This window comes from Trichosurus vulpecula, chromosome 5 (assembly GCF_011100635.1).
Source record: "Trichosurus vulpecula isolate mTriVul1 chromosome 5, mTriVul1.pri, whole genome shotgun sequence".
NCBI lineage: Eukaryota > Metazoa > Chordata > Mammalia > Diprotodontia > Phalangeridae > Trichosurus > Trichosurus vulpecula.
The window spans coordinates 259,055,346-259,082,388 of NC_050577.1; the positions used below are offsets into that span (position 1 = coordinate 259,055,346).

At 36.7% G+C, this 27,043-nt stretch overlaps 1 protein-coding gene across 1 annotated transcript in view; it reads left to right on the forward strand.

Annotated features, from left to right (window-relative positions):
* TAFA2 (TAFA chemokine like family member 2) overlaps positions 1–19,465 on the forward strand; it is a 139,507-nt gene extending 120,042 nt beyond the window's left edge. The window contains exon 4 of the mRNA XM_036758350.1: positions 18,683–19,465. Coding sequence (XP_036614245.1) covers positions 18,683–18,694 — 12 coding nt within the window. The 3' untranslated portion in view covers positions 18,695–19,465. The remainder of the gene's footprint in view (positions 1–18,682) is intronic.
* The last annotated feature ends 7,578 nt before the right edge of the window (positions 19,466–27,043 follow it).

Consider the following 27,043-nt stretch of genomic DNA (forward strand, 5'->3'; position numbering starts at 1 on the left):
ATCATCCCCAAAATAATTATTAATAATTCAAATGTCCACCCCTAAATCCTTGTATCCATTACATAGGATCAATAATATCATAACAATAAAACAACACAGCAAGGATAACACAAAATAAGTAAACAGAACACTATCATCATTTCCACCCCCCTTGAACGATTGGGGCTCAAAATCTTGGGGTGAGGGGTGAAGGTCTCATTTTCCATAGCTTCTTCATGCTGAAATTGGATGTAGAGATGGCCCTGCCCCCAAAAAGTCCCATTCCAGAGGTCATTTCTTTAACGAGCTGGCAGGAATTCCAAGAATGCTACATGCTTAGGCAGTCACCGGAAAGTGCAGGGTGCTTAAGCCTGAAGGAAACAAAACTAGCAACAAGGTTAGCCAAAACAAAGGACAAAAAGAATAGACAAGTATGGACTATAATTCTTCAAATAAAATCATCTCAAGTTTGGTTGAGATTTCAGTTATGCAAAGATCCAACATCAGAGCCAAACTCAGGTGGGAAATGTTTCTTTTCAAAAGGAACATAATGAGGAAGCCAAGAGGATCCCACCCTAGATAGAGACTAGGATTGTCCTCCCAGCCTTTCTCCAGATGTACAAGTTTTCATCCGTTAATCACACAAGGTCACCTTCAGTCTGAGTGGCTTGTAGGCTTGCAGGAGCAGTTCTTATTTCCCTATTTCTCGTGTTATCAAGTCCTCTATACATTCTGTATAATTCATTGGTTGGAATTCCATCTATCATTTCAAAACCTACTCCTGCTCTCAATAAAGCAGTAAACATTTCTTTCCTTGTTACTCTCCTTTGGCGCCAAGTTTGCTGGTTATTCACCCTTCTCTCTTGAGGAGATCTATCCCTTCCCCAGTCACCTAAGTCATATAACTGTAAAATCTTATTTATCACTGTTGTAAGACGGCTCCCTACTTCTCCAAGTAATAAATTCAAAATTAGTTGTTTATAAGCAGGGGGAGCTGTCCTAATTATTAAATTCCTATGAGGCAGTTCCATTGAATCATTGTAATATTTGTCTGCAGTTCCTACCATAATGGCAGTCTTCATTACCTCCTCCTTTAGTCTCATGATACAATCTCTAAGTGAATACCAGGGTCTGTGCTCAGTGGGCCACATAGAATCAGTAGCATATCTCTTATTGCATCCCACAGCGGCTAATGCCAACAGAGTAGTCCTGCTATCACCATCTCCTTGCTGATGATGTTCCCTAAAAGCTTGTTGAACTAGAGGATCATGGCTGATACCTATGAATCTCATGCAGTCTGTCCCATCTACTGATATTCCACCGGCCCCTTGATCACTGAGTCTTACCATCCAAGATATCAATGGTTCTCCTATTCTTTGGCTGAATCTACTCAAAATATCTGTGACCTCTTGCGGTGAGAAATCTTCCTGAATTTCCCTTGTAACTGAATCTTCACCTCGGGTTTCTGTCTTCCTCCTTTGTATGGGTCGAGCCCTTGTCTGATCATTTAACCATCTCCTATTCTCTGTGTGAGGCACATCCTGAACCCCAGTAGTGTTTTGTGCCTCAGCCCCTAACATTGTCTCATTCTCTCCCCACTCACTTCCTCTGCCACCATGGCTAGGACGAAGCAGGCAGTCAGGCTCTTTCTGGGCTGGGTTGAAATGCACTCTGGGCTTTTTTGGTCTCCTGTTGCTCTTAGCCACATTAATAGAAAAGTTCTCATTTGAGTCAGTTTGGTCTCTTGCTATCTGAGATTCCTCTTCTTCCTGTGGGGTAGGAGTGCCCCCATGTCTTTCACTTAATCTCAATCTTTCGTATACTAGCCGGTAGGCTGATAACACTATCCAGCTTTGCCTAGATAGTGATGCCCCTGACTGAATCCCAACTTCTCGTAAACACTTTTCCAAATCCCTAGGATCTCCTCTCCGTAGCCTTGGTTCCCAGTTTTCACAGGGTCCAGCTTTTTTAGCCAATTCTTTTGCTAGGGAGGAATAAAATGGATCCTCCCATCCTGGGATATTCATCTCTTCCTCTGAAATTGTTCTGCTTCTAAATAGAGATCTTATACCTAGCGATCCTGTTCGTGACGCCAAATGTATCAGGAGGGCAGAGTTTATAATCTCAAAGAGGATCATAAACATGTCTGAAACGTTCGGAATCGCCGGATATAAGAAACTCTCAAAGTAGAAGGCAGAAGAATCAAAACATTTATTTAGGCTCCACAGTAACCAACCCATGAACCAGCAACCCCATTTTGATATGTTGATCAAAAGCTTCCAGGCCCAATAAGTACGCCTTGCAAGAGTAACCAGGAGGCTACAGAGAAGCATGATTGCGTAAAGCAAAATCATGTTTCCCCCTCTATGGTAATAAGATTACCCCACTGGCCTGAAGTCTTTGTTCAGCTTTCTCCCGTAGGTCAGCTCTGCTACTGGCAGCTCCTGCTTCAGCTGTGTCTGTGGCTGTGGCTGTAACTGACGTAACTGCCGTAACTGCCTCTGTAACTGCCTCTGGCTCCAACTGTCGCTGTAACTGTCGCTGTAATGGCCTGAAGTCTTTGTTCAGCTTTCTCCCGTAGGTTAGCTCTGCTACTGGCAGCTCCTGCTTCAGCTGTGGCTGTAACTGACGTAACTGTCGTAACTGCCTCTGTAACTGTCATTGTAACTGTCGCTGGCTCCAACCGGAAAAGGAAGAGAGAGCTCTTCAAGCTGTCCTCTCCCCTCTTATAGGGCTTTTGACATCATCAAGCTCCGCCCAAATGACCAGGGCCGATTGGTTCCTGAGTTGGCCCCTCCCCCTAGCATAGCCGCCAACACCTCCCCTCAGCCAGCCCCATGACTCCTCACACAGGAAGCTGTCTGCTTCCCGGCATGCTCCCCGGGCCTCCTGCCCCGGAAGAGCAAGCCACAGTGTCCAGAGGCTCAATGAGGCAAGCTGAGCCATTCAAAGAAAACAAAGGCCATTCTGGCTACACACCTGTTTGTTTGCCTTCAGTCATTTAATCTCTTTAGGCCTCAGTTTCAACATTTATACAATTAAAGACTTGGAAAAGATGGGAATAAGCATTATATCTACTGTATTCCAGCCTGCAGGGTAGTTGTTATTGTCCATATTTTGCAGTTGATTGTGGAAACTGAATAAAAGAGAGGTGAAGTGATTTGCCCAGGATCACACAGCTAATATGTGTCTGAACCTCCATTTGAACTCCGGTCTTTCTGGCTCCAGGAACAGTACTCTATTCACTGATGAACATACACCTTGCTGTGTCAGCTATATACATACATACACCTATGCACACATATACATACATAGAAATACACATATACATATACTATATATGCATATACATATATATGTGCATACATAGAAATACACATATACACATATTATATATGTGTATATGCATACATACATGCATGCATGCATGCATACATACATACATACATACAAAAATACATATTAAGAGGTCAGAGTCCAGAACCTTGGGATCTTCTTCATAATTGAAAAAGCTGGAGGAAGAAGAGGAGAGCCAAGACAGTATAGTGTTCTAGAAACAAGAGAGTAGAGTATCAAAGGCAAAGACATAAATATGCAGCAGTGCCTTTTCATATGCAGAATTGGGACTATATTTTTCTGTAGTTTTTGGTGGGGGGGAGAGAGAGAGAGAGAGAGGAAGAGAGAGAGAGAGAGAGAGAGAGAGAGAGAGAGAGAGAGAGAGGAAGAGAGAGAGAGAGAGAGAGAGAGAGAGAGAGAGAGAGAGAGAGAGAGAGAGAATTCATTCATAACTGTAAATATTCAATGTGAGGATGGGTGTGCAATCATTTTTGAATTGTATCTACCTTAACTATATTTGTTAGGTGCCTTTCATTGCAGCAAGTTTAGTCTGGGACATCTCAGCTGCCTTGAGAAATCATATTAAACCAGAGCAGGACAGTTGTCTCTACTAAATATTCCAGGCAAATCCCTTCCTGGAGGGTAGGAGCACATTAAAAAAAAAATTAAGCTAATTTCTAACTGAAATGTTAGCTGTAATATATATGCCAGGATCAACTCTGATCTATGCATTTGGGCATTTCTTACATCCCAAGAGGCTAGCCTAATACTAATTAAAGCATCACACTGTAGCATTATCTTCCCCTTTTATTATTTTCATGAATTTATCTTATTTGAAAAAATCAGGCCATTTCCAAATGTGAATAAATTTGAATATTAGAGGCTCAAATGTGAATCTGAATGTCAAGAACCATGCAAATCCATAATGTTGAGTTTTGAAACCAGCGAATCATGGGAATAATCAAAGAAATTAAATATGGAGGAAGTGACCTGTTAGGTCAACTAGTTGTCCCCCTTACTTGTTTAGGGTGAATCCATACACTATCTATTTTTTTTTCCTTCAGAAAATATCTATTCTTCTTTCCTCCCCAGACAGTTGTCAGTCTTCCATCTTTCACCCAAGAAATAGCAGTATGGAACAAACCAACTGTAAAATGATGGATTAAACTACATGACCTCTAGCATTCTTTCATTTCTGAATCTGTGAACCTATGTTCCTGTGATTATTCCTTTACATGATGAAAAGTTGTATCTGAGTTCAAAGAACATTTTCTTGGGAAGATTTTCTGCTAGATAAGTCAGTACAACATTATTTGATGAGGGTGAGAGAGTACAGTTATCCCTTCCACATCACAACTTTCCCCATCACAATTTTGATGTATTGGGGGTTGGCATAAGAAATTAAATGGGAATTTTGGGAGAGTTTTGCGGAAGCTGCAGATGACACATGAAGGCCAGCAGATGACATGGAAAAAGTTTAAAAACTCAAAAATGCATAAAATATATGTATAGTATTATATGATATCAACATATTTCATTTTTAGTACCATAATAATTCAGACTTTAATACCATAATAATTCAGGCTTCTTCTCTAGTCCAAAGGGAGCACCAAAATTTTTTGTGTGCATTTTCCAGATTGTGGGGATGCCGTGCCCCAAACCCATGCAATGTGAAAGGGATAAATGTACTGTCAACTAGAGGATCAGAGAAGGTTTCATGAAAAGAGGTGTAACTTTGGAGCTAGGTGGTGCTATGGTGCACAGAGTGCTGGGCCTGGAATCTGGAAGACCAGAGTTCAAATATGGCCTTAGATACTTACTAGCTGTGTAATCCTGGTACAGTCACTTAAGCTATGTCTGCCTCACTTTTCTTATCTGTAAACTGGGGATTATAATAGCACTTTACCCCACAGGCTTGTTGTAAAGATAAAATGAGATAATATTTGTAAAGTGCTTTCGCAAACTTTCATGAGCTATATAAACGATATTGAATAGTGGGTAGGTAGAGAATTTCTCCAGTTGCCTTATGATTTTAAGTTATTCAAAAATCCATGAAGTTCTTGAGCTTAATTCTCAGGCTTAAAAACCAATATATTCCCAGCTAAGTGGTGCAAACATGGAAATAACCATGTAAGCCATCTTTATAATTCGTTTACCAATGAACTTGGTTTGGAACAACCACATGCATGAAGTAGAGTACCTGTAGTAAATAGAAATAATAGAATCTTCTATGACATGATGTTTTTGCTTTACCCACATTACCATCATATTCTTTTCAGTATTCACAGAGAAGAGATGGCGCAGTATAGGATTTGAGGTCAGAGGACCTGATTCAAATCCCAGCTCTGTCATTTACTACTTACGTGACCTTGGGTAAACCCACTGACCCTCTCAGGGCCTCAGATTCATCATCTGTTAAATGAGGGAGTTGGACTAGTTTTCTAAGGTCCTTTCCAGCTCTAAATATAGGATCCAATGCAAAATATGTTAAAAGGAAGGAAGATATTCTTCCAGTAATAAATGCTTATTAGACTTTCAATTATTAAAATTTTTAATCATCCTTTGTCTTCAATTGTGTGTAGCAAAGCTTCTTTTATATCACTTAGTTTACACAATCCACACAAGCACAATCTGAATTATATAATCACTTAATATTTCTTAGGAGCTCCTCAATTCTATAAAACTTGAATGCATGGTGTTTTGATATCTTTGAGGTTCTTTAGGAAACTGAGTGGGCTGCCTATCAATATCTATATGATGCCACCCATCTATCATATATGCTAAGCTCACTATCCCCTCATGTCTTCAAATTAATGGTATTTATATTCTGTACTATATTCTTTTTTATGATTCTTAACTCTTTTCTCACCAACTCTAAATAAGGGTCATTGTTATTCTTATCAAAATTGCTATGTTTTAACCAATGTCTGTGTATTTAGGCTTTACAGAAATTGAAGTAATGTTTTGAGATTGACAAAAATTCAACTGATCATTTTACTCTGAAGTATAAAGGCTTTCCCATGATGTACTTTTTTGGGGTGGGTTGGGTAAAGGACATTATTTTTGCTGATAACAAAAGAAATACTTTGTCACTTTACACTTGTTTCTCTAAAGTAAAAATGTCCCCTTTCCTCAAGATTTGTTATGTGTAAATAACATTTGAACAGTAGAGTACCTGACATGTGTTTATTCCTTAGGCAAACGTGTAAAACTCTTCAAGTTCCGAATGGAGAAGTAGAAAGAGGAGGTTTCTGCTCTGCTCGATGACAATTTTTGATTATTCCACACACAAAATAACACTCTGGCTCCACGTTAGAGCACTAGTTGTGATGAATCCTAGTGTTGGTCGGATTCTAAGGAAGGGCCAGAAGTTTCGTTGAGTCAAAACCACTTCAGAAATGTGCTCCTGTCCTGGTTTATTTCTCACAAAACAGCAGGTGTGTACACCATCTTCAAAGGATTAACTGTGACATCCTCTTTATCATAGCGCCTGCTAGTGTTCCAGGCACCCCTCCTTTCTAAGGGCCCCATGGTTCATTTGATGAAGCTTTAGGGAAGGAGGGTCAGAGGGCAGAGAACCCTCTTACTGAGCAAAGAAGGAAATACTTGGCTACCTACAGGGATTCCTTTCTTTGGAAAATTGCTTTACATTTTCTACTCTGAAAGGAACAGAAGTAGACAGACCTTGCTCTACACTAGGAACTCAATTGGTCACCAAAAGCCAGTTTGTAATCCTCAGTCCATTCAATTAGACATCTCATACCATCAGTTGCAATTTCTCTGTATACTGCTTTTTCAAAGGCTAAATAATGGGTGACACAAGCTATAAGGGTGTCTTCCTTGGCCTCTGTCAGTGCTGAAAACATCTATTAACTCAGGAAAATAGTGTGAAATGAATTAAGCCATCTGATTCTCTGCCTTGAATGTGAACATAATCCTCTGGATTTCTATTTAATCTTTGTCAACCAAATGGAGATTGCGTTTTGACCCAATCAGATCCCATAGGCTCAGCTGAGATTTCCCAACACTAGAATGAATGACTGCACATCAACATGTAGACAATTAGAAATTAATAGTGCCATAGATTTAGAGCTAGGAGAGGACCTTATAAGTTATTTTGTCCAATCCTTTCATTTTACAGATGAAGAAATTGAGGCACGGAGATATTAAATGACTTCCTTAATGTCACTTGAGTAGTAAGTGACAAAAATGGACTTTGAACCTATTTCCTCTTATTATAAATCTGGTGCTCTCTCCACTGTACCATACTGCCTCATATAAATAAATAATAATAATTATTATAATTATATATACACTTAATAATTAATAATCAATAATGAATTATAAATAATCCTACACAGACCTGGCTGAATGGTCCTAGATCCTAGTTTAAACTAGATTGGAAGATGGTTGGCAAGAATTATTTTTATTAGTTCAATCGATCATGCTCTCTTTAGTCATCCAAAACAACAGTGTCAATTTCGAATAGAAAAAAAAGGGCCACTAATCCATACATAAGGATCCCTGTGGGCCGCCAATTGAGTTAATTTTAAAGTGTGATACTATTTATGTTTTATTGTATTTTAAAATTTATTTTGTTAAATATTTCCCAATTACATTTTTATCTGGTCCAGCAGCACCTGGGAGTTGTTGTGGACCCCTTTCTGCTTGTTTGACATCTCTGATCTAAACCAATTCAATTGAATTCCAATTAAATCAATAAGCATTTATTAGTGCTGTCCTAGGTGCTAGAGGTACAAAGCTCAAAAGGAAACAGTTTCTGCCTGCAGGGAAATTCTATTGGACATAGCTAAGTAGAAAAACCATATATCAAGCAGTAAAGCAGCATCTTTTCTTAGGAATCTAAAAAGACTATTTCTTGGACTCAGTCTCTCCCCACCACCCATTTTACTTCCTGTTAATCTTAATGCTATTCACACTTCTCACTCAAAGTAAGAGTTCTTTAGGGGTATAGAATTTTGACCAAACATACAATCTATTTGTAGTGGCGGAAAGGGATGAGGTTGGGATATGTCTGGGTACAGAGACGTGATGGTGGCAGAAACTTATATATATATATATATATATATATATATATATATATATATATATATATATATATATATATATATATATATATATGTACGTAGTAAATCTGGTATCCAATTTATCATGTAAAGTACATCCCAACTGAATCCACTTAGAGGCTCTCATTTAAAATGTGAGAAGTGTACTGGTATGCAAAGTCAATATCTGAAAAATTGACCCAGATTCTCTAAAGGGCTTTTGGTTTAGTTATTTTGATGCTTCTGCAAAGGTTTTCTTTAATCCCGTCATACTCTGGTCCAGTCAGCTTTCTTTGTTTACTATGAAAAAAACCCGGAAGGAACATGTAGTGGGGGTCAGAGTAGCAGGAGAAAAGCCCCAACTTTCTTCCTCTGACTCCCAGAGGAATTTATGAGCCACAGAGAAAGAGCCTAGGAAAAGTTGTTTTGCTAATATTGAAAGTCATCCAAAGAGAATCAGTTCCCCTGCTCTAGAGGGCATGAATGTGCCTAAGTGGTGATGCAAACTGTCATCTGCTTTCATGACTCATGCAGAAGAGTTGGTGGTGGGCATGCTGTACTACTGCTTTCAAAGTTCCAAGAAACAACACAAGTCCATCTGTTCAAGAGATTCATTACCAGCCCAAATCTTCATTTGCCGAGTGCAGGAAACAGCTAGAAACTGTTGACAGATTTTTGTGTCTGTGCTAATATCTCACACTAGATTGGTATTCTAATATAATTATTAAGTGTTTTTTCCTGAGTACTACATGATAGCTATTACTTCAATGAGTTTAGGTTCTGGCCCAATCAGAATAAAAACTAAGGATCATGAGACTTCAGAAAGATCACATGATGCTAAAGCTGGAAAGGATATTAGAGATTTCATCTAACCTATATGATTGTTGTTGAAAATGAGATCTAGAAAGGTTCAGTAACTCAGCCAAGGACATATGAATAGTTAACAGAGGATAATAGAACTAGAACTAAGTCTTCAGGAAAATGGTTACCAAGTGTCATATATATATATATTTTTCAGAGCTCAGCTAGGGAAGAGAAGGGGATAAGCATTTACACAGTGCCTGCTATGTGCCTGGCATTGTTACTAAGAACTTCACAAATATTATCTGTATTATCTCTCAGCAACCCTGCAAAAGTAAATGCTATTATTATCTTCATTTTACAGTTGAGAAAACTGAGGCAAATGGAAGTTAAGTAACTTGTTCAGGGTCACACAGCTAGTAGTCTAAAAGCTATTTAGAAAAAAGCTTATCCCTGTACTCAGTTCCCCACATTTTCCAAGGTTATTTCCACTAATGCTATGTCTATGTTCTAAAAATTGAATGGTATATGGAATCATGATAATACCTGACATTTCTATACCACTTTAAAGTCATACCAAGCACTCTTGAATCAATCTCATTGGATCCTTACAATAGCACTGTGCAGTAGATATTACAGAGCATATTATTTCCACCTGACAGATAAGGAACTGAAGCAGAGAGAACTTAAGTGACTGACCACAGTCACTTAAGTAACTAGTCAGGGTAAGAAAGTAGTAAGTGTCAGAGGGTTGATTGGAACACTGATCTTTGCTACTTCCAAGTTTAGCAGTTTTCAAGTACATCACACTAAGAGGTAGGAGAAACCACATAAATCACCTGATCCAAACTTCTGATCAATGTCTGACCGATTTCTACGACTCATCTGGTAAGTGGACATTTGGGATGTTCGCGTGCTTTGTCCACGTGAAAAGTTCTTCAGAATATATATTTAGAATAGAGAGAAAAAAGCAATGTTTGTAGGAAGAAAGTTCACTGCATCAAGATCTTCCCCCTTGGTGCATATGGTAGATTTCTGTTTCTTGGTCCTGATATTGTGCGCCTATTTGTACACGCACACACACACACACACACACACACACACACACACACACACACACACATACACACACACACACCCTGCACCCAACACAGGCGCAGTGCTCATAGTTATTATATATGTAGGTATATGCATATGATATTATATACATATATATGAATGAATACACACACATATACATATATATATATATATACACATCAGTATCATGTGTGTATATGTAGCTACAGAGCAATAGTATAGGGGTGAGAGGGTCAGTACCTGGTGAAAGAAAGTTGGGGTTCAAATGCTGGTTGTTCTGTTTACTATATTGTGACTTTGGGCAAATCACTTCATCTCCCTGGGCCTCAGTTTCACCATCTGTAAAATGAGAGACCAGAATTAGATGACCTCTAAGTTCCCTCCCAGCTCAAAAGTGTATGATTCTATAACCCTACCACATACATTCACAATTATTAGCAACAAATATTCTTCCAACAGCCAAAGGCTCTTTGTGCCACTGAATATTTACCAAAAAAGATATGGGAATGATTAGAATGTTATTTGGTAGAAATCTTAGCTAAAGAATTAAAACAAGTGCCCTTTGGTGTCCCAGTTGTTAAAATAAATGCTCATTCAAACTCTTGTACCATTAGTTGCTTTGGATGAGGAAACACAATTATGGGATGAAAACCAGTACTTCTAGTTTGTCTGGAAATACTTCCTATATCTTGAAGGACAAAATATATTTGTTTTGTGATGAAAATAGGTTTAGTGGGGCAGCTAGGTGGTGCAGTGAGTAGAGCACTGGCCCTGGAGTTAGGAGGACCTGAGTTCAACTGCGGCCTCAGACACTTGACAAAACTTACTAGCTATGTGACCTTGGGCAAGTCACTTACCCCCAATTGCACTGCCTTCTCCCCTCCAAAAACAAACAAACAAAATAGGTATATGCTTATTCCTAAAGTTATTAATTTATCATTTCTCTCCCTAGCATAATTCATCTTCTAACACAAGTGATTACATGCGCACAAAGATTGCCAGGTCAGGTTCTTGGAAGTTTACCCAGTTAAATTAACATGTTCATATCATGTTGTTAATATTTCATCCTATAAGTTGCCTTAAAATAAAATAAGTGAGTTCATATACAGTTCGTCCCAACCTCACAGCATCCTACCTTCAGCTTCAGTGAGAAAGTTATCTTCTGTAGAGTAATTATGTTTTAACTGTGCCTTTGGTACACAGAAAGTGAAATAAGAGTTTAATGCATTGTACTTTTAAAGCCAAGTAAGAAAAAAATACATTTGCGTTAAAAGAACAATCAGTCTAAAAATGAACAAGTTTATTCAAACCAGAACTAAGAAGAGCAAAGATGTCAGGTTCTTCCTCTACTCCCTTATCAAGTAAAAGCCATATTTTAGATAAACTGTGTATTGAAAGATTTATTTGAACCCATTTCCCCACATTTCAAATGCCAGTTGTCTCTGAGGAGTTCGGCAATCAAAAACAAACTATTGATAAATCTTACAGGGGTCCCACGCCAATATTGGAAAAAAATACCTTGCCACTTTGCTAACCTAAAGAAGATTGAACATTCAACCCAAGTTTAAAGGTTTATGTAAATTTCATAGGTATTTTAGTGAAAATGTAACTGCTTCTTTATGAAATCAATTTCAATATCTATAATTCCCTTTCTTGTCTCTAATGTACCTGCACAGATCAAATTTATATCCATAAGAATGTGGGAATTGCTCAGTGGGTCCTCGTAGCAGGGTTTTAAGACCAAATTGGGGAAAGAATCTATTTTTTGTGTGTCAGATCAATGTGGCAGGATGAAAATCTAAATAATGAAGTAGATATTTCATTTTTCTGGTTATTTTTATTAATGGAGCCAGCCAAATTGGCTGGAGGATTCAGTTCCCCACACCCTCATCCTATTCTCTCCCCTCCCCCCCCCAAATAGTTTAGGTCTAGAAATGAATACCTTTTTTTAGGAGTGGAAAATAGCAAAAATAAAGCAAACACCCAGGCAGCTATTAGTAACAAAATTAGCAAAAGTTGAGATAACTTTGGTATGGACATAATTACCACTTTCATGCCAAAGTAGTGAGTGTACAGTACTGATTTCCTATACTGTATTTCTAAGTGAGAGGTAGCATGGCTTAGTGCATAAAGAGCTGACATTAAAGCCAACCTGGGGTCAAGTCCTTCCAATGACCCTGAGCAGGTCACTTAACATTTCAGTGTTCTAAATAACTTTCTAATGCCAATAATCTTGACATTCTTTGTGTCTTGGTGTCCTCTGGTAGTCTGGAGAAGAATATGGACCCCTTCTCAGAATAATGTTTTTAAATACAGAAAATAAAATTCATAGGATTAAAATGAAACTCATTCTGAAATATAGCTATCAAAATATAAAACAAAACAAAACAAAAAAATAAAACACAAATTCCTGAAACTCAGGTAAAGAATCCTTTTTTAAGACTATAGTTGCAGAGAAGGTGCTGAACTACATTGATAGAAGGACTTTCCTCTTTCATGTATCAATTAAATTCACAGGTCAGTTCCCAATCCCTATCTCTGAGATACAAAGTCTGTTCTTAGACTTGCTGTTGTTTGTCCTTCGTTCTAAAGAGGACCAATGATATCAGAAGGGTGATGTCTTCACTTGCAAGTGAATTGGATTTGAGTGAGGGAGAGCTGTGCAAAGTCATGATCTAGAGTCTAGGGTTCCTAGAATTAGAATTGGAATGGAATGGAATAGAATAGAATAGAATAGAACAAAAAAAAGACAGTCAACAAGTATGTGTGCCAGGCACTGGTAAGTGCTGGAGATACAATGAAAGGTAAAAGAAAGTCCTAGCTCCTTAGGAGTTCACAATCTAATGGGAAAGGTCAGAGAGGATAGAGCACTTTTGAAAGTGTGGAGTTGTATACTAAGCAAGAATAGTTAGATGTTTGCTGATCAAATATGTAGTCATTAAATGCTATCATTATCATAAAACAATGAGAAATTTGGATTATCTAATAATAACATGACTTTACAATATAAATATTATCAATAACATTATTGGTGGCAGAAGGAAGATTCATCATAGTGTAGTAGAGAGACAATCAGCATTAGCCTGAGGGAAACCTGGGTTCAAATTCAGTCTCTGACATGTATTGGCTGTGTAACCTTGAACAAACTTAACCTTTGAGCATCCCAAACAATTTTCTGAGACTCTTAAATTGTAGAAGGGTTGCTGATCTACTAATCACCAGAAGTTCCTACACCAATGAAATTATAGATTTAGATCCTACCTCCTCCATCTCTGGGGGAAAAACAAAAACAAAGAAACACTACCACCACCCAAAGCTATACTAATATAAAACCTTTTTTTTGTTATTAGCAAGAAAAAATGCTTTCATAGAAAGAATGTGAAATTATCTAATCTTCCAATTGATTAAGGGTTTCACCCATTTTATAGAGACAATATTGTTATCTGGGAAGGGGGCAGATAGGAATCATTACTAATGGGATTTCCTTCCCTCCTCAATTTACCCACAAATTGAGAGGATATTCAAATAAAATTGTGCCTGCTGACACCTTTAAAAAGAAATGACCAAATGACAATTGCACCGAGATATATGTTTTCTTTTATTTTGAATTTCTTTTTTGGTATTTCTGCTATTTACCTCTATTTTCTCAATTTCAGTCGGTTAAAAGATTCATGGAACTTGAGCTTCCATCAAACTTTTTTTTAATATATTAATTTTTTCAGGGCTCAGAAAAAAATGCTAGAATAAATAATTTATTGAATGCCTTTTGAAACCTTAAAACATTAATCCGGCTCTTAAAAAGCAAGCAGATTAGCTCCTTTTTTCCTGGCAGGTCATTCCCTGTATCATTTTGTGCCTTTGTCTGGAGCAACAAACGTTATTATTTTCCCTTTGCATGTTCTCTGCAGCAGACCATTTTCAAAAACCAGAAGGGTTGATGTGCAGCACACACAAGGAAGATTTACACAAAAAAGAACAGCTGTGTAAAATATTGCCTTAGGGAAGGGAAATTTACTGAGCTGGTGATTATAGTGTATGAAGCTCAAGGCATAACAATAACAGTCTGAGTACCATTTCTCTCCCTCGTGCAGTGCAGTATTTTATCTCTTGCCCTCAGAACCAGAAGACAGTCTGTATTCATGGTAGCAAGTGTTATTCTCTTTTTTTGTGAATCCCATTTTATTGCAACCTTCTGCTTTCAGTTACTGAAAACTTCCAGGAAAATCCTTCATGGTAGGTAAAACTTCTAATATTTGGCCTCTGCCCAAAGTGATGTTCTGAGGGGTAAAAGATTAGGAAATCAGGTCATTGGTTTTGAGCCATGACAATGTGGCAACACTCTTTTCTATATTAAAATCTTCCTTTAAATATAGTGGCTTTAAAATGTTTCACAGTCTCAATATTACTCAAGCAATCCAGTTTGGAAAGAGGTCTCAAATGTATATTGACACATAGTGAGGGAGTTTTTCAAATTTTTATTTTCTTAAAATTTCTGACAGCAAGCTTATATTCCTTGTTGGATAAATAGATGAGACAAAGATTTTACTTCTTGTTGAATGAGTAGATGGGACATAAGGAAAAGGTGCTAGGGGAAACCCCTACATTTAACTAATTTTCTTTAAAAAAATTATACGTTTTGTTTTTTATATTCCGTACCTTCATAAATTACTACCACATCATAAGTCTCTTATAGCAAAGTAAAAATATTAAGCAAAATTAATCATACACCTAAATTCATTTTTTAAAAAGTTTTACTGATGTGATTTGTTTTTATATTCCACACATTTATAGCTTACTCCCACTTTATGAGAGGTCTCTTGTGACAAAGTACAAGAGTTAAGTATAATTAATCATATACCTATTTTTGGGGGGGTGGTGTTTGATATTTTGGAGAAATTCCTGCTGTGGAAAATTCCCTCCACCAACACAGATCTGTAACTTAAATCCTTAGAGTTTTCTGAGGCATTGGGAGCTCTAATGACTTGTCCATGGTTACATAGTTAATAAATGCCAGAATCAGGACTTAAAACTAGGTCTTTTTTATACCAGTTCTTTATCCAGTATGATGTACTGATGCTCATACTTAATACATTGTTTTTGCAATGTTAAGTACTCCATTAAGTGCGCATATCACAATGTTTAATTTGTGGATTTTTTGGTCTGGATTAGTGGTTTCACTGATCTAGGAAACTCTTTCAACCAATGCAGAGTAGTAACTCATCTGTAAGACACTAAAAAGTTAAATTTCATGTCCATGCTTAGAAAGTCAGCATGTAACAGAGATGGAACTTTAACCCAGATAGCTCTTCTTGACCCCAAAGCTTATCCTCTATACAATATACTACTTTGTCTCTCCATTATCCAGAATAATCTTTGCTTTGTTAGAAGAGTTGTTTTGTTTTAGAATTACCAAGGCTCTGAATCTGAAGGTTCCATCTAGCATTTTTGCTGATAGAGGCGTGATTTACTTATGCTGCATTGAAAATTGAGACTCGTTGGTTAGTGTTTATCTCTGTTCCATAACTATGTATCTTCCCTGTAAAATATATTTATTAGAGTGTCTCTTATTTATTCCTTTTGACTCTCATTCCATTCACTAAATCATGCTTTTAAAAATAGGCTGCCCTCCCTCATGTGAAGTTAGATTATTTTAAAATATACATGAAAAACATACCCATTTTTACTCACACTAAGAATGATCTATCTCTGTCTCACCCTTACCACATCTAATATGCTAGAGAGTCTTTGATTAAGCAGATGAATTGTCTCCACTTGGAACAGGAATAGATAGTATAATGTCAAACACCACTTTTCTTCTGCTCCCAAGGCAGAAAAACAATATGTTCCTGTATCATGTAAATAAAATATTTGATAGCAATTAAAGACAAAATGCAGCATATTTCACTTTATTGATGACCTAACCTGTGCTTTAAATTGGAAAGTCAAATTCTTTGAGTATTTTATTAAGGAAAAACCCCAATAAATTGATAACTGAGGGAGTCACAATTTGGCATTTCATAAGCAATATGGTGCCACTCTCCATCAAAGATGGAGGTCTGAACAAAGCATGCATTGTACATATTTGCCAACATAAGAAGGCCTAGAAGTGCTTTGCAAATTTCTATCCTACTTTTGCTCAGGAAGGTCCACATTCATCCTATTATCTCTTTTTTCCCCCTAAATAGGATGGCTAAATGATTTCATTTCCCCTTTCAGTTCCAATATCACATACAAGCCTAATTTGGGGATGTGTGACACCCTTTTAGCATTTTCTAATTTTCCCCTACATTAAAGGAGAGTGTTCTGAAAAGATAGTTCTGAAGATCTGAGCAATTACACTGAATATTTACTGAGAAGAGGTTCAATCAGAAAGCGACAACTTTAGATTTATATCAGTGGTCAGCAACCATTGGCAGCCTCTTAAAACTTTCCTGTCAAAATATGTGAATCTTCAAATTCAATCCTTAAAAGTTCTATTGAGATCCACCCAGGAGCAATTCCAGCACAAGTGTGTAGCATGACTATATGAAGTGTTAAGGGACAGGGTGAGGAATGTGAGTCATCTTGGTGAAACAACATGAAAAGCTGGAGAACAAATATACAACTGCAAATGTTGCTATAGGGGATTGACATTTCTCCTCTCTGTCCTTTAACTGTCACTTTTCTATCTCAACACAACTGATATAAACAAGTGAGCCACTCTTCTTTTTCAGCAAATGTTTCCGAACGTCAATATGGTATATGATCTATCCCTCAGACATCCCTTTTCAACTCTTAGTATGCAAGTGTTTCTGTGATCTCACTGTCACTGCAGAAATAGGGGGGAGACATTTTAAATATGTTAATGGCAATTTTCTTTCTAATGACTAAAAATAAGTCGACTTTGCTTTATAACCAACTGCATCAGTAAAATATAGATCACAGTTTCATTTATTTCTTTTAAAGCATTTAAAGCTAGAGTAGCATTGGAAAATTCAAAGTTTTGCACTATACCTTTAATTGCTTTTTATTAATATTTCTGTTCTGCACATTAGCAAACATTTTTGCTAATGATAAAGTTTTAATCCTGAAGAAAAATGACTCATCTCCAAAAAAAGAAGGGAGAGAGAACCAGACATCCCATTTAGTTATAATTATTGGATTTCATCTGGTATGGAATCAGAATGTCAGAGCTGGCAGGGACCTTAAGGATCATCTGGTCTAATATCTTTTACGGATGAGAAAACTGAGACATAGAAAGAGGAAGAGACTTATCCAAGGTCACATAGCTACTAAGGGAGAAAACCAAGATTCTTGTAATTCTAAAGCTAGAATTCTCTTCATAGCATATTGTTTGTTCTCCTGTTCCTTACACAAAGTCTTGTTCCTCTCTGACATCATAAAAAAGGATGAAGGTGCGAATTGTAGACAGACTCATCAGAAATATTTCTCCTATGCATAATATATATGATATACACACACTATATATATGTATATATGTATATATATATATATGTGATATGCATATGCTTCAGTTTTAATCCCTACCCTCTCCCAACATAGCCTTCATATTTTAAGGTCTATATAGGTATAGGTAGTCTGTGAAATATTCCTTCTAATTGTCTCTGTGTAGTTCATGTGTTTTGAATTTGCTTGAATAATTCTACTCTAGTCAAGTTCATAAAAACCTCTGAATACTGTAAAATAATAGGGTAAGCATTCACTCCTGTGCATAAATATTTTTCTTCTAAAATTCTGCTATTCATCTTTTTGAATTATTAAAAAAATGAAAATATAGTTAGGACCAAATGGAGTACTATGGAAGGTAAAAAACACTTCAAGAATGAAAGAATGAAGGTTATAGTTTGAGTTGCTCCCTATTTTAAATCCTATTAGGGAGCAGGAAAAAAAATAGAATGGTAGTTCAGCATTGCTTCCTCTATTGGCAACAGTGGGGGAAATCTAGGAGCCTTCCAAAAAAAGAGTATATGTCCAGATAAAAGTCATTTTATGAAATCCAAGGTATTCAAATCCATTTTGAATTTCTGTATCTCATACTTCGTGTGACATGATAGTGAAAGAGGGTTGCAAAACCATCTAGTGGGTTCTGACAATGTCAGGACAGCCAAGTCCAATCATTCAGGCCAAAGTTGGGGTCATCTGAATGACTGAGAAAGCTTCTTGCCCACTTTGACTCTGTAGATATCTAGTTACAATGTGAAATAAATATCTTGAAGAGAGAGTTTTCACTGGATGGTTCCATATCCTTTAGGTCTATGGAATTGGTTTGAAAGAGAAACTTTCAGAACTTTGAAACTCATGTGCATGCATATTCTCTGTCCCTCTCCTATCCCAATAATGCTGGTTTTATATTGTGTTCAATTTTTTAAAGGCTATTGCTTATTGATGAAATGCTGATCATGCTTTTTTTTCCTTTGCAGGTAACCCATTAGCTAAGGACAAATCAAGCCTAAAGCTGAGAACATTAAACGTACCCATATCTGGAATGAATTACTGATACCAATCAGAAAGAAGCTTTTTATACGGTGGGGATTGTACCCTTTGGTACCCTCACATTCTTCCCAACGGGATTCTTGGCTTGCAATTAACAACTCTTTGAGATCACAGCTTCCTCAAAGTCAACCATGAACTTCTGTGGGTTGTAAAGCTCTCAATGAGATTAGACTGTTCACACTTGTAAATTGCACATGCTAGAAGAATTTAAAGTTGCAGTCCAAGGAGTTGATATGCTCGAAGATGATGGAAGAGACGCTAAAGTGTTGGGTTCTTGGCTCCTGATGTGATTGCTTTTCTAGTTTCTGAAAGTGGTCTACAAAACACTGGCTGGTCTACGTTCCTGAGCCCTGTATTTCATTGGCTGGCAGGACTGCGCACAGCTTTAATAATATTTCTTCTGTAGAACTTGTCCTCTGGCATGGCATACCTTTGAACTTTTTGATTTGTATTCTAATCTTGAAGCTCTCAAAGCCTATGTATTTTAACATCTTAAAATTGCTTTTGTTATAGGAATGGAAATATATATATATATCTATTGTTAATGATGATTGTTGGCAAGTAATAGTTATCTGATACATCAATCATATAAAAATGTGTAGAAAAGCTGACATCTTTCCTTCCCTGAGTCAAATGGACTCCTCTAGCTCCTTGTCAATTAAATAAGTAGTGGTCAGAGCTGGAGTACCATTTTCATTATAAGGTATTTTGTACCTTTAGACCATAACCTTTTAGATTTCTTTTTTTCCTTCCTCAAAATGTGTTATGTGCTTTGGTTCTTTAATGTACCATTCTTCCTCCAATTTACACCAATCAGAAATAAGCAGTCACAGATTGTAATCCTGATTTTTGAAAACCACCAGGGATGCATGCCAGTTTTATAATGCTGAACTTAGATGCTCTTCATTTGAAACTCCTTTTACTTTTCTTTTCTCTCTTTTCTTCTTTTCTTTTTCAAAAGACTGTCTCTGACTTGAACAAAATGGTGATCTGGATGCTTATGTATTTGTCTGCTAAATCTCTCTGTTAATAGAGGAAAGGGTTCACTTCTCCCAGTCTCCAATTCACAAATATTTGCCTAGAGTTATCCAATTCAAACCATTTCTTAGGCCAACATTTCCCCCCTATTTTAGTGGCTAGCTTTTAAATTTGTGATTTGCTGTTTCACGAAAAGTCTTCTAAATATTTAAAAAGCCTTAAACATCTATGAACTTGTTTTCTAAGTTATTACAGAATGTATAATTTTATACTTCATTTACTATATTCCACTTGTAACATGGAAGCAGAGGAGAATGGGCATTTCATTCCTATTCTGTACCAATGCTACTACATGATCCTGCAGGTGGGAATGAAGAGAAGGGTGGGACTTCAGTACTTTTATTTTGTAAACAAACATGAAGACTGTACAGATGCAGGCCTATTGAAAATAATTGTGTGGGCAAGCTCATTCAAGCAGCTGGCATGAGGCATCAATATGCTGAAGAAGCAGGGAAATCTTTTTATTTTTACAACTCATTGACATGGCCAATTAGACATAAATTGGGTTCCATGATGGATGTGCACCCTGGAGTGCTTTGATAATTCACTATATGCAACACTATTCCAAGACCAATTCATTACCTCTGCTGTTTTATTGTGCAAGAGAGGTAAAATGTAACAATTATTGGAACCTAAATTGGAGACGTAGACTTATAGCATCGTACTGAAGAATATTGCACACCATCAACATTTCCAGGGAAAGAGATGTGTGTCTGCCTCCATTTTAATTAGGAGGTGTTACTAGAACCAGCTAGCTGGCTCCGAATGCCTTTTCCAATAAGTTATATAGAACTGGGCAGAAAGGCATGTGGGTTGGGGAGAGCATCCTTTGAAGGAGCATCCCTTTTTTGGGAAAAATGAGAAGTTAAGACTATGTTATTTTGTAGGCTATATGTTTGGACCCAGTTTGATCTTAATTCCATATCATGCTTCTCCATATTGTTTCCTTTGGCGCTTCTTGAAACCAACACTGGAAATTCTGTATTATATACAAGTGTAACACATGCATATCAATAGGTGAAAATAAATGGACTTTCAGATATTCTAACTAGATTATCCCCGGTAGATTAATGTTGTGAACTATTCAGAAAAAGTGAATAAAATTGTGATATAAAATTGACTCCCCTTCTTGGATATACACTTGTGGGATATGCTTTCTCTTCTTTTAGTGTAACAATGTTTTTGTCTCTAATAATAGCTAACTTTCCTATAGGCCTTCAAGGTTAGCAAAATGCTTTTACAAATATCTCATTTATCCTCACAATCACCATGGGAGGTGGATGCTATTATTAACTCTGTTTTGTAGATGAGGAAATGGAAGCAGAGAGAGGTTAAGTGACTTGCCTAGGGTCACAGTGCTAGGTGATGTCTTAGGCTAGAATAGAAGTCAGGTCTTCCTGACCCTAAGTCCAGTGCTCTATCCTCAGTGCCACCCAGTTTCCTCTTGCTGTTTCTACTCAGGAAAATTCTACACTAACATTATTCCTGGCATAATTATTTAATGAGTTTCTAATCCCATGGCAAGTTCTGCCACCCCCATTGACTTATGATATTTAATTTGCTATTTTCTAAGGAAACAATTCGAACAGATTTAGCAGTGTCCTTCTAGGTCCACCTCTGTCAGCAAGGAGAATGACGTGTTATCACCCAAAATATGTGGTATAATTTTTCCTTTGAAAATGGCTTAAGATGCTGTTGTAGTTAGGTCTTGTAATTTGATCTATGGGAAAAAAGATACAACACATCAAATACACTTAACTGTGGCCATTTTAAAAATAATGCGCTAGTTATCCATTAAGGCAAGCCACAGTAGCTAGCTTCTCTGATTAAAATATAGGGCAGTAAGAGGTTGATTTATGAGAATCCTATTGAAGTTTATAGTTTCTATATTTTTCATATAAGACCATGACAGCTTTATTTTCAATAGAAGTCTATTGCCAAAATACAGTGTTTGTTACCTGCTTTTTCCTTAGATGATATCTCCCAAGTGCTCAGATCTGCAATGTAATTTTAGACGGGTTGGTAGAGGAGAACTGGAAAACCACCCCGGGGTTTCAAAGGCAAGCTGATTATTATTCATTATCCTCATTCAACAGACTCCTTGTTGGAGCTAAATGTAATCATACACAATTATGACTTGTGATAATAAGGAGTAGATAATATGGTTATTAACTGGTGCTCTTTTTTCTACACAAAGTTCATTTTTTGATGCCTTTTCTCTTTACATCATAATCATTCCTAGGAAGAAAAAAAGCCCTACCTTTCCAGATTGAACTCCATCTTGTCTGAAAGAAAAACAATCAAGCAAAAATATCTGATATAGTGATCACATTGGACAAAATACACAACGTTCTCTCCTAGTATGAGTAAGAAGTATATTTCATTATCTGTTTTCCAGCATCTTCATTGGTTTTAAAAATGTTTTCATTCATATCATTGTAGCCAATTCTTTCATTTTTGCTAATTTTATGCCGCATCAATTAAAACAGCTATTCCCATTTGAGTATGAATTTCTCTTATAATTTCTTACTTCTAATATTATTCCAGTATATTCACACATATTTCCCTCCCTCCTTCTTTTCCTTCTTTCCTTCCTTCCTTTGTTCCTTCCTCACTTCCTCCCTTTCTTTCTTTTGGAGGCAATTAGGGTTAACCAGGGTCACACAGATAGTAAATGTCTGAGATCAAATTTGAACTCAGATCTTTCTGACTCCAGGGCTCTATCAACTGTGTGGCTCCTTTCCATGTTCTATTTCAAAATTTTTTCAGTCGTTTCCCAATTGATGGGCACCTTCTTTGTTTCAAGTTCATTGTTACTACGAAGAGTGACTCTTTTGGTGTCCAAAAAGTCTTGGTATGCTTTTAAGCTTTAATAACTTAAGCTCTTTTAATAACTTTCAGACTTCTGGGACACCTCATATGAGACATGTTTATTCCTTGGGGTATAAACCCAGCGATGGGATCTCTGGGTCAAAAAATAAGTCACTTTTCTTGTTGCATAACTAAAACCTTGTCTTGCATAGGAGACAGATTCTTAAAATAGAGCCCATATTTGTAGTGATTCTACACTGAGAATTCTGGTTATGAAATGTCTCATGTTAGAGAGCACAACTTTCTAACAATGGACTGGGGGTTGAGCTCCCAGCCCAGTGTTAGGGAAGGTCATTCCCCTGTGTGGTTCCTGTTGTGCCCTCATGCTGCAGACAAAGGGATACCTGGCAGTATAAGGACAGGATCAGGCACAAGTGTGCATGACAAATAATATTTCTTTAACAGGACAAATGAAAAACACATACAATTAAGCAGAAGTGAGACCAAGAGGGAGTGACTAGGGGCTCCTGGTCCTTCTGCCTGGCTTCTTTCAGTGCACCTGCTATTAGAGAAAATGTGCCTAAAATAAAAACAAACAGCCACACACTTTTCCATTTAGAAGCCATCTCTTATGTTTTAGGGAAGGAGAGATGTGGCAGACACCAACTTCTGCTAGGGTTGTATTACTGATATTGGACTAATGCCAGTTCTCCCTTCTTTTTTCCTTATTTTCCTCCCAAAGAATTCTTTGTGTGGCAGTGCAATGCCTGGTATATAGTAGGGTCTTAATAAATGTTAATTGATAACCTGAAAAACTTCTACCCCTCTGTCTGAGGGCTGATCTTAACTTAAGTTCCTATCTTCCTACACTGGAAATAAATAAAAATTCCAAGTGTTTTCCTGATCAGTCAACCCCTTGCTAGGGCTTATTACAACTTTAAATTGATATCAGAATGGTTTACCAATGTATAGTTGATTAAGAGTGAATATGCACAGGCACTTTAATATGCACTAGTCTTGTTTTGTGTCATCTTTGTCAATTTGTTTTGTTGTCCTAATTTGTGTTTCTCTTACCATTGGTGATCTGGAGTGTATTTTAATATGGTCATTAATAATTTGTCACTTTTCTTTTGAAAACTATTATCTATGTCTTTTTCTATTTATGAGTTGAGAAATAACTTCATAGACTATGTTCAAGTCAATTCCTAATGAGTCTCAAATGCTAGATTTTATCAGTGGTATTTAATATATTTTCCCCCCATTCTATTTGTTCTTCCTTGATTTTATTAGTGCAGAAGGTTTTAAGTTTTATTCAGTCAAGATGATCTATTTTATTACCGGTGTTTTCTTCTGGTCTTGTTTGGTTAAGAAGTCTCTCCTTATTCATAGTTGGGAAAAGTACTTGATCTCATTTTCTTTTAACTTTTTGTTTTATGCAGTGACTTCTTATAATCAGATCACTTACCATGTTGATCTTATTATGTCGATGCAAAATGTTGATTTAAACCAGATACCCCTAACATCTTTTGTGTTTAGTGGATTTCCTTTGGCAGTCTGGTGAAGTCCATTGACTTTTTCTCTGAGTAATGTTTTTAAATTAATAAAATAAAATGCATAATTTTACAAAGAAAACCAATTATATTGAAATGCAGTAATCAAAATACTACAAACAACAAATGCCATGAATCTAAGGTTAAGAACTTTTGGTCTAAACTTAATTTCTGCTAAACCTTTTTCTAGTTTTATAGCACATTTTTGGCAAAAAAATCTTCCTCCAGAAACTGATTTTATCAGTGAATTACTATTTTCAATTGCTTGTTTCTTGTTTTATCTATTATCTTCCACTGATTTTTTAAAATTGGTACCAAATAGTGTTGATGATTTCTGCTTTATGATATAGATTGATATCTGGCAAAGCTATGCAGCCTTCATTTGTATTTTTTTAATAGTCTCATTTCTATTCTAGCTTAACAAAAATCCCAGATAAATTTTATAGGTCTATGCAGTAACCCCTCCCCAAAGAATTTTGACTCAGCATTAAATCTGTAAATTATTTTTATTATATCAACAGGGCTTAACCAGTAGCAATGAGTATCTCCCCAATTATTTGTCTTTCTTTCTATAAAGAGTATTTTTCAGTTGCATTTATATAAATCATGAATGTACCTTGGTAAGTTACCTCCCAGATATTTAATAAATTTTGTATTCAGTTTGAATGGAATTTCTCTTAGCACTTCTAACTTTTTTTTTTGCATAGTGTATAGGAAGGCTGATGATTTTTGTGTGTTTTTTTTTAAATTTTGTAAGCTTCTATCTTATGAAGCTATTAATGCTCTTATTTAGTTTCTTCAGTGATTCTCTGGGGTTTTCTAAGCACACAATCATGTAGTCTGCAATTAGGGATAATTTTCTCCTCCTTGATGATTTTTATAGCTTTAATTTTCTTATCTTATTGCTTTAGCTAGCATTTCAAGCACTATGTCAAATAAAAGCAGGGATTGTGGGGTCTTTACTGCTTTACCCCTATTTGTACTGGGAAAGTTTGTAGTGTCTAATACTTGCAAATAATATTACCTCATGGTTTTAAAGGTATGATCATATAGGAACTGTTTCATGTCTATTATTTTTAGAAGTTTTGACATAAATGAACTTTTCATTTTGTCAAAGAGTTCACCCCTCCCCCACATCTACTGAAATAATCATGTGGTCTTTCACACACACACATACCACACATACACACATATATGTGTGTGTATCTATCTGGATCACACCTTCTTTGATGATAATCCTCCAACTTGAACTTGCAAATTTGGTTACCCAAGCAAATGGCTAAGGCAGGTTCAAGGTACTCTGTGATCTACCCTCCTATAGGTCACAGGCCACCACTAGTGTATTTACGTTTATAAAGAGCAAGAAGTCATGGTTGTTTCAAAACAAAGGTATTTTCTGTGATGGCATCTTCAGAACAGTAGCTTACAGAACATTTTCCCCAAATCAGGAACATGTCCTTCTGCAAACAAATACACACAGTGTCTGTGGGAAGAGTGGACACACCCCTAGATTTCACTAGTAGGGAGACTCTACTATGGTCCAGGAGATTCATGCTTCCAGATACTGCAGATCTCTTCTCATGGTTTCTGCATGCTGCCACTCTTGAGCATAACGCTTCTACTGGGCTTATTGCTCCACTGAACTCCCTGGCATCTCCCTCAGCCCATGTCCTAATAACTTTAAAGACAGGGAAAATCCTTTTAACCACTTCTTGGATTGAGTCCTGACCAGTCTTTACTTTGGTTCCATGCTTTCCTATCTTTGTGGAACTCCTCTGTATTGTCCTATCACCTATAACACTAGTGTAGGAGTGGGATTTTTTTCCCTTGCAAACTAATTATTCGCTTGTTCCACATGTTCTTCTTTACTTTTCTTATTTGTCTAATTTTTTTTTAACAAATTGACGATCTCTTTGCCTACTCAATGGGGCTCTGTGAATAGGCACTAAGTATGAGTTCAATTCTGGCCTTAGACACTTACTAGCTGGTGATCCGAGTTAGGACAATGTCTATGTCTATTTCTTCAACTGTAAAATGGGGATAGTAATGATGTCTTCCTCCCAGAGTTGCTGTGAAGAAGGGAAGGAAATAAGCATTTAGAAAGTGCCTAGTATGTGCCAGACACTGTGCTAAGTGCTTTGCAAGTATCTCACATCTCAAATCAGATAAATATATTTGTAGAATAGATAAGTATTTCATAGCTCAAATGAGATATTTGTAAAGTGCTAAACACACTGCTTGTCACACAGTAGGTGCTATATAAATTCTTATTTCCTTCCTTCAATGTCTCTCAGATGATGAGAAAGTTGTTTTTCTCCTTTAAATAGAAAATAAAAAAGATTTTCCCCCTACTACATTGAGGTCTGTGATTAGATATAGTCACTTGAAAACAAGCAGTTATTTTCTTGGTTATGTGAGATTATTTTACTTTTGATCAATTTGAATATTAAATACTCTAATAACCTTTGGATTCTTTTGAAGAAATAATTTGAATTCTTATCTTTTGCTAAATGTTCGTTATTTTTTATATGCTTAGACTCACTCCTGCAGCACATGTCATTTGTAGGTGTCAGCTGCTCTTCTTCGCTCTTCAGAATATCATAGTCTATTTTTTCTTTGATTTCTTGCAAAGCTATGGTAATCCTTGCTACTTTGATTTACTTCTCCCAGCAAGGTAAAGATTTTACCTTTTTCTTTTTTCCCCAGTTGCTGACTACAAAATGTGTTCTTCAATGTTATATTTCTGAAACTTAACTATGATATTTATCAGGTCAACTTGGAGTTTCTTCCTGTTTTGTGGACTCTGCTGATCTGCACTTTGCCATCTGCTTCTAACATTTGAGGGCATTTTTCTCTGTATGATTTTTTGAAATGCGTATTTGCATTTTC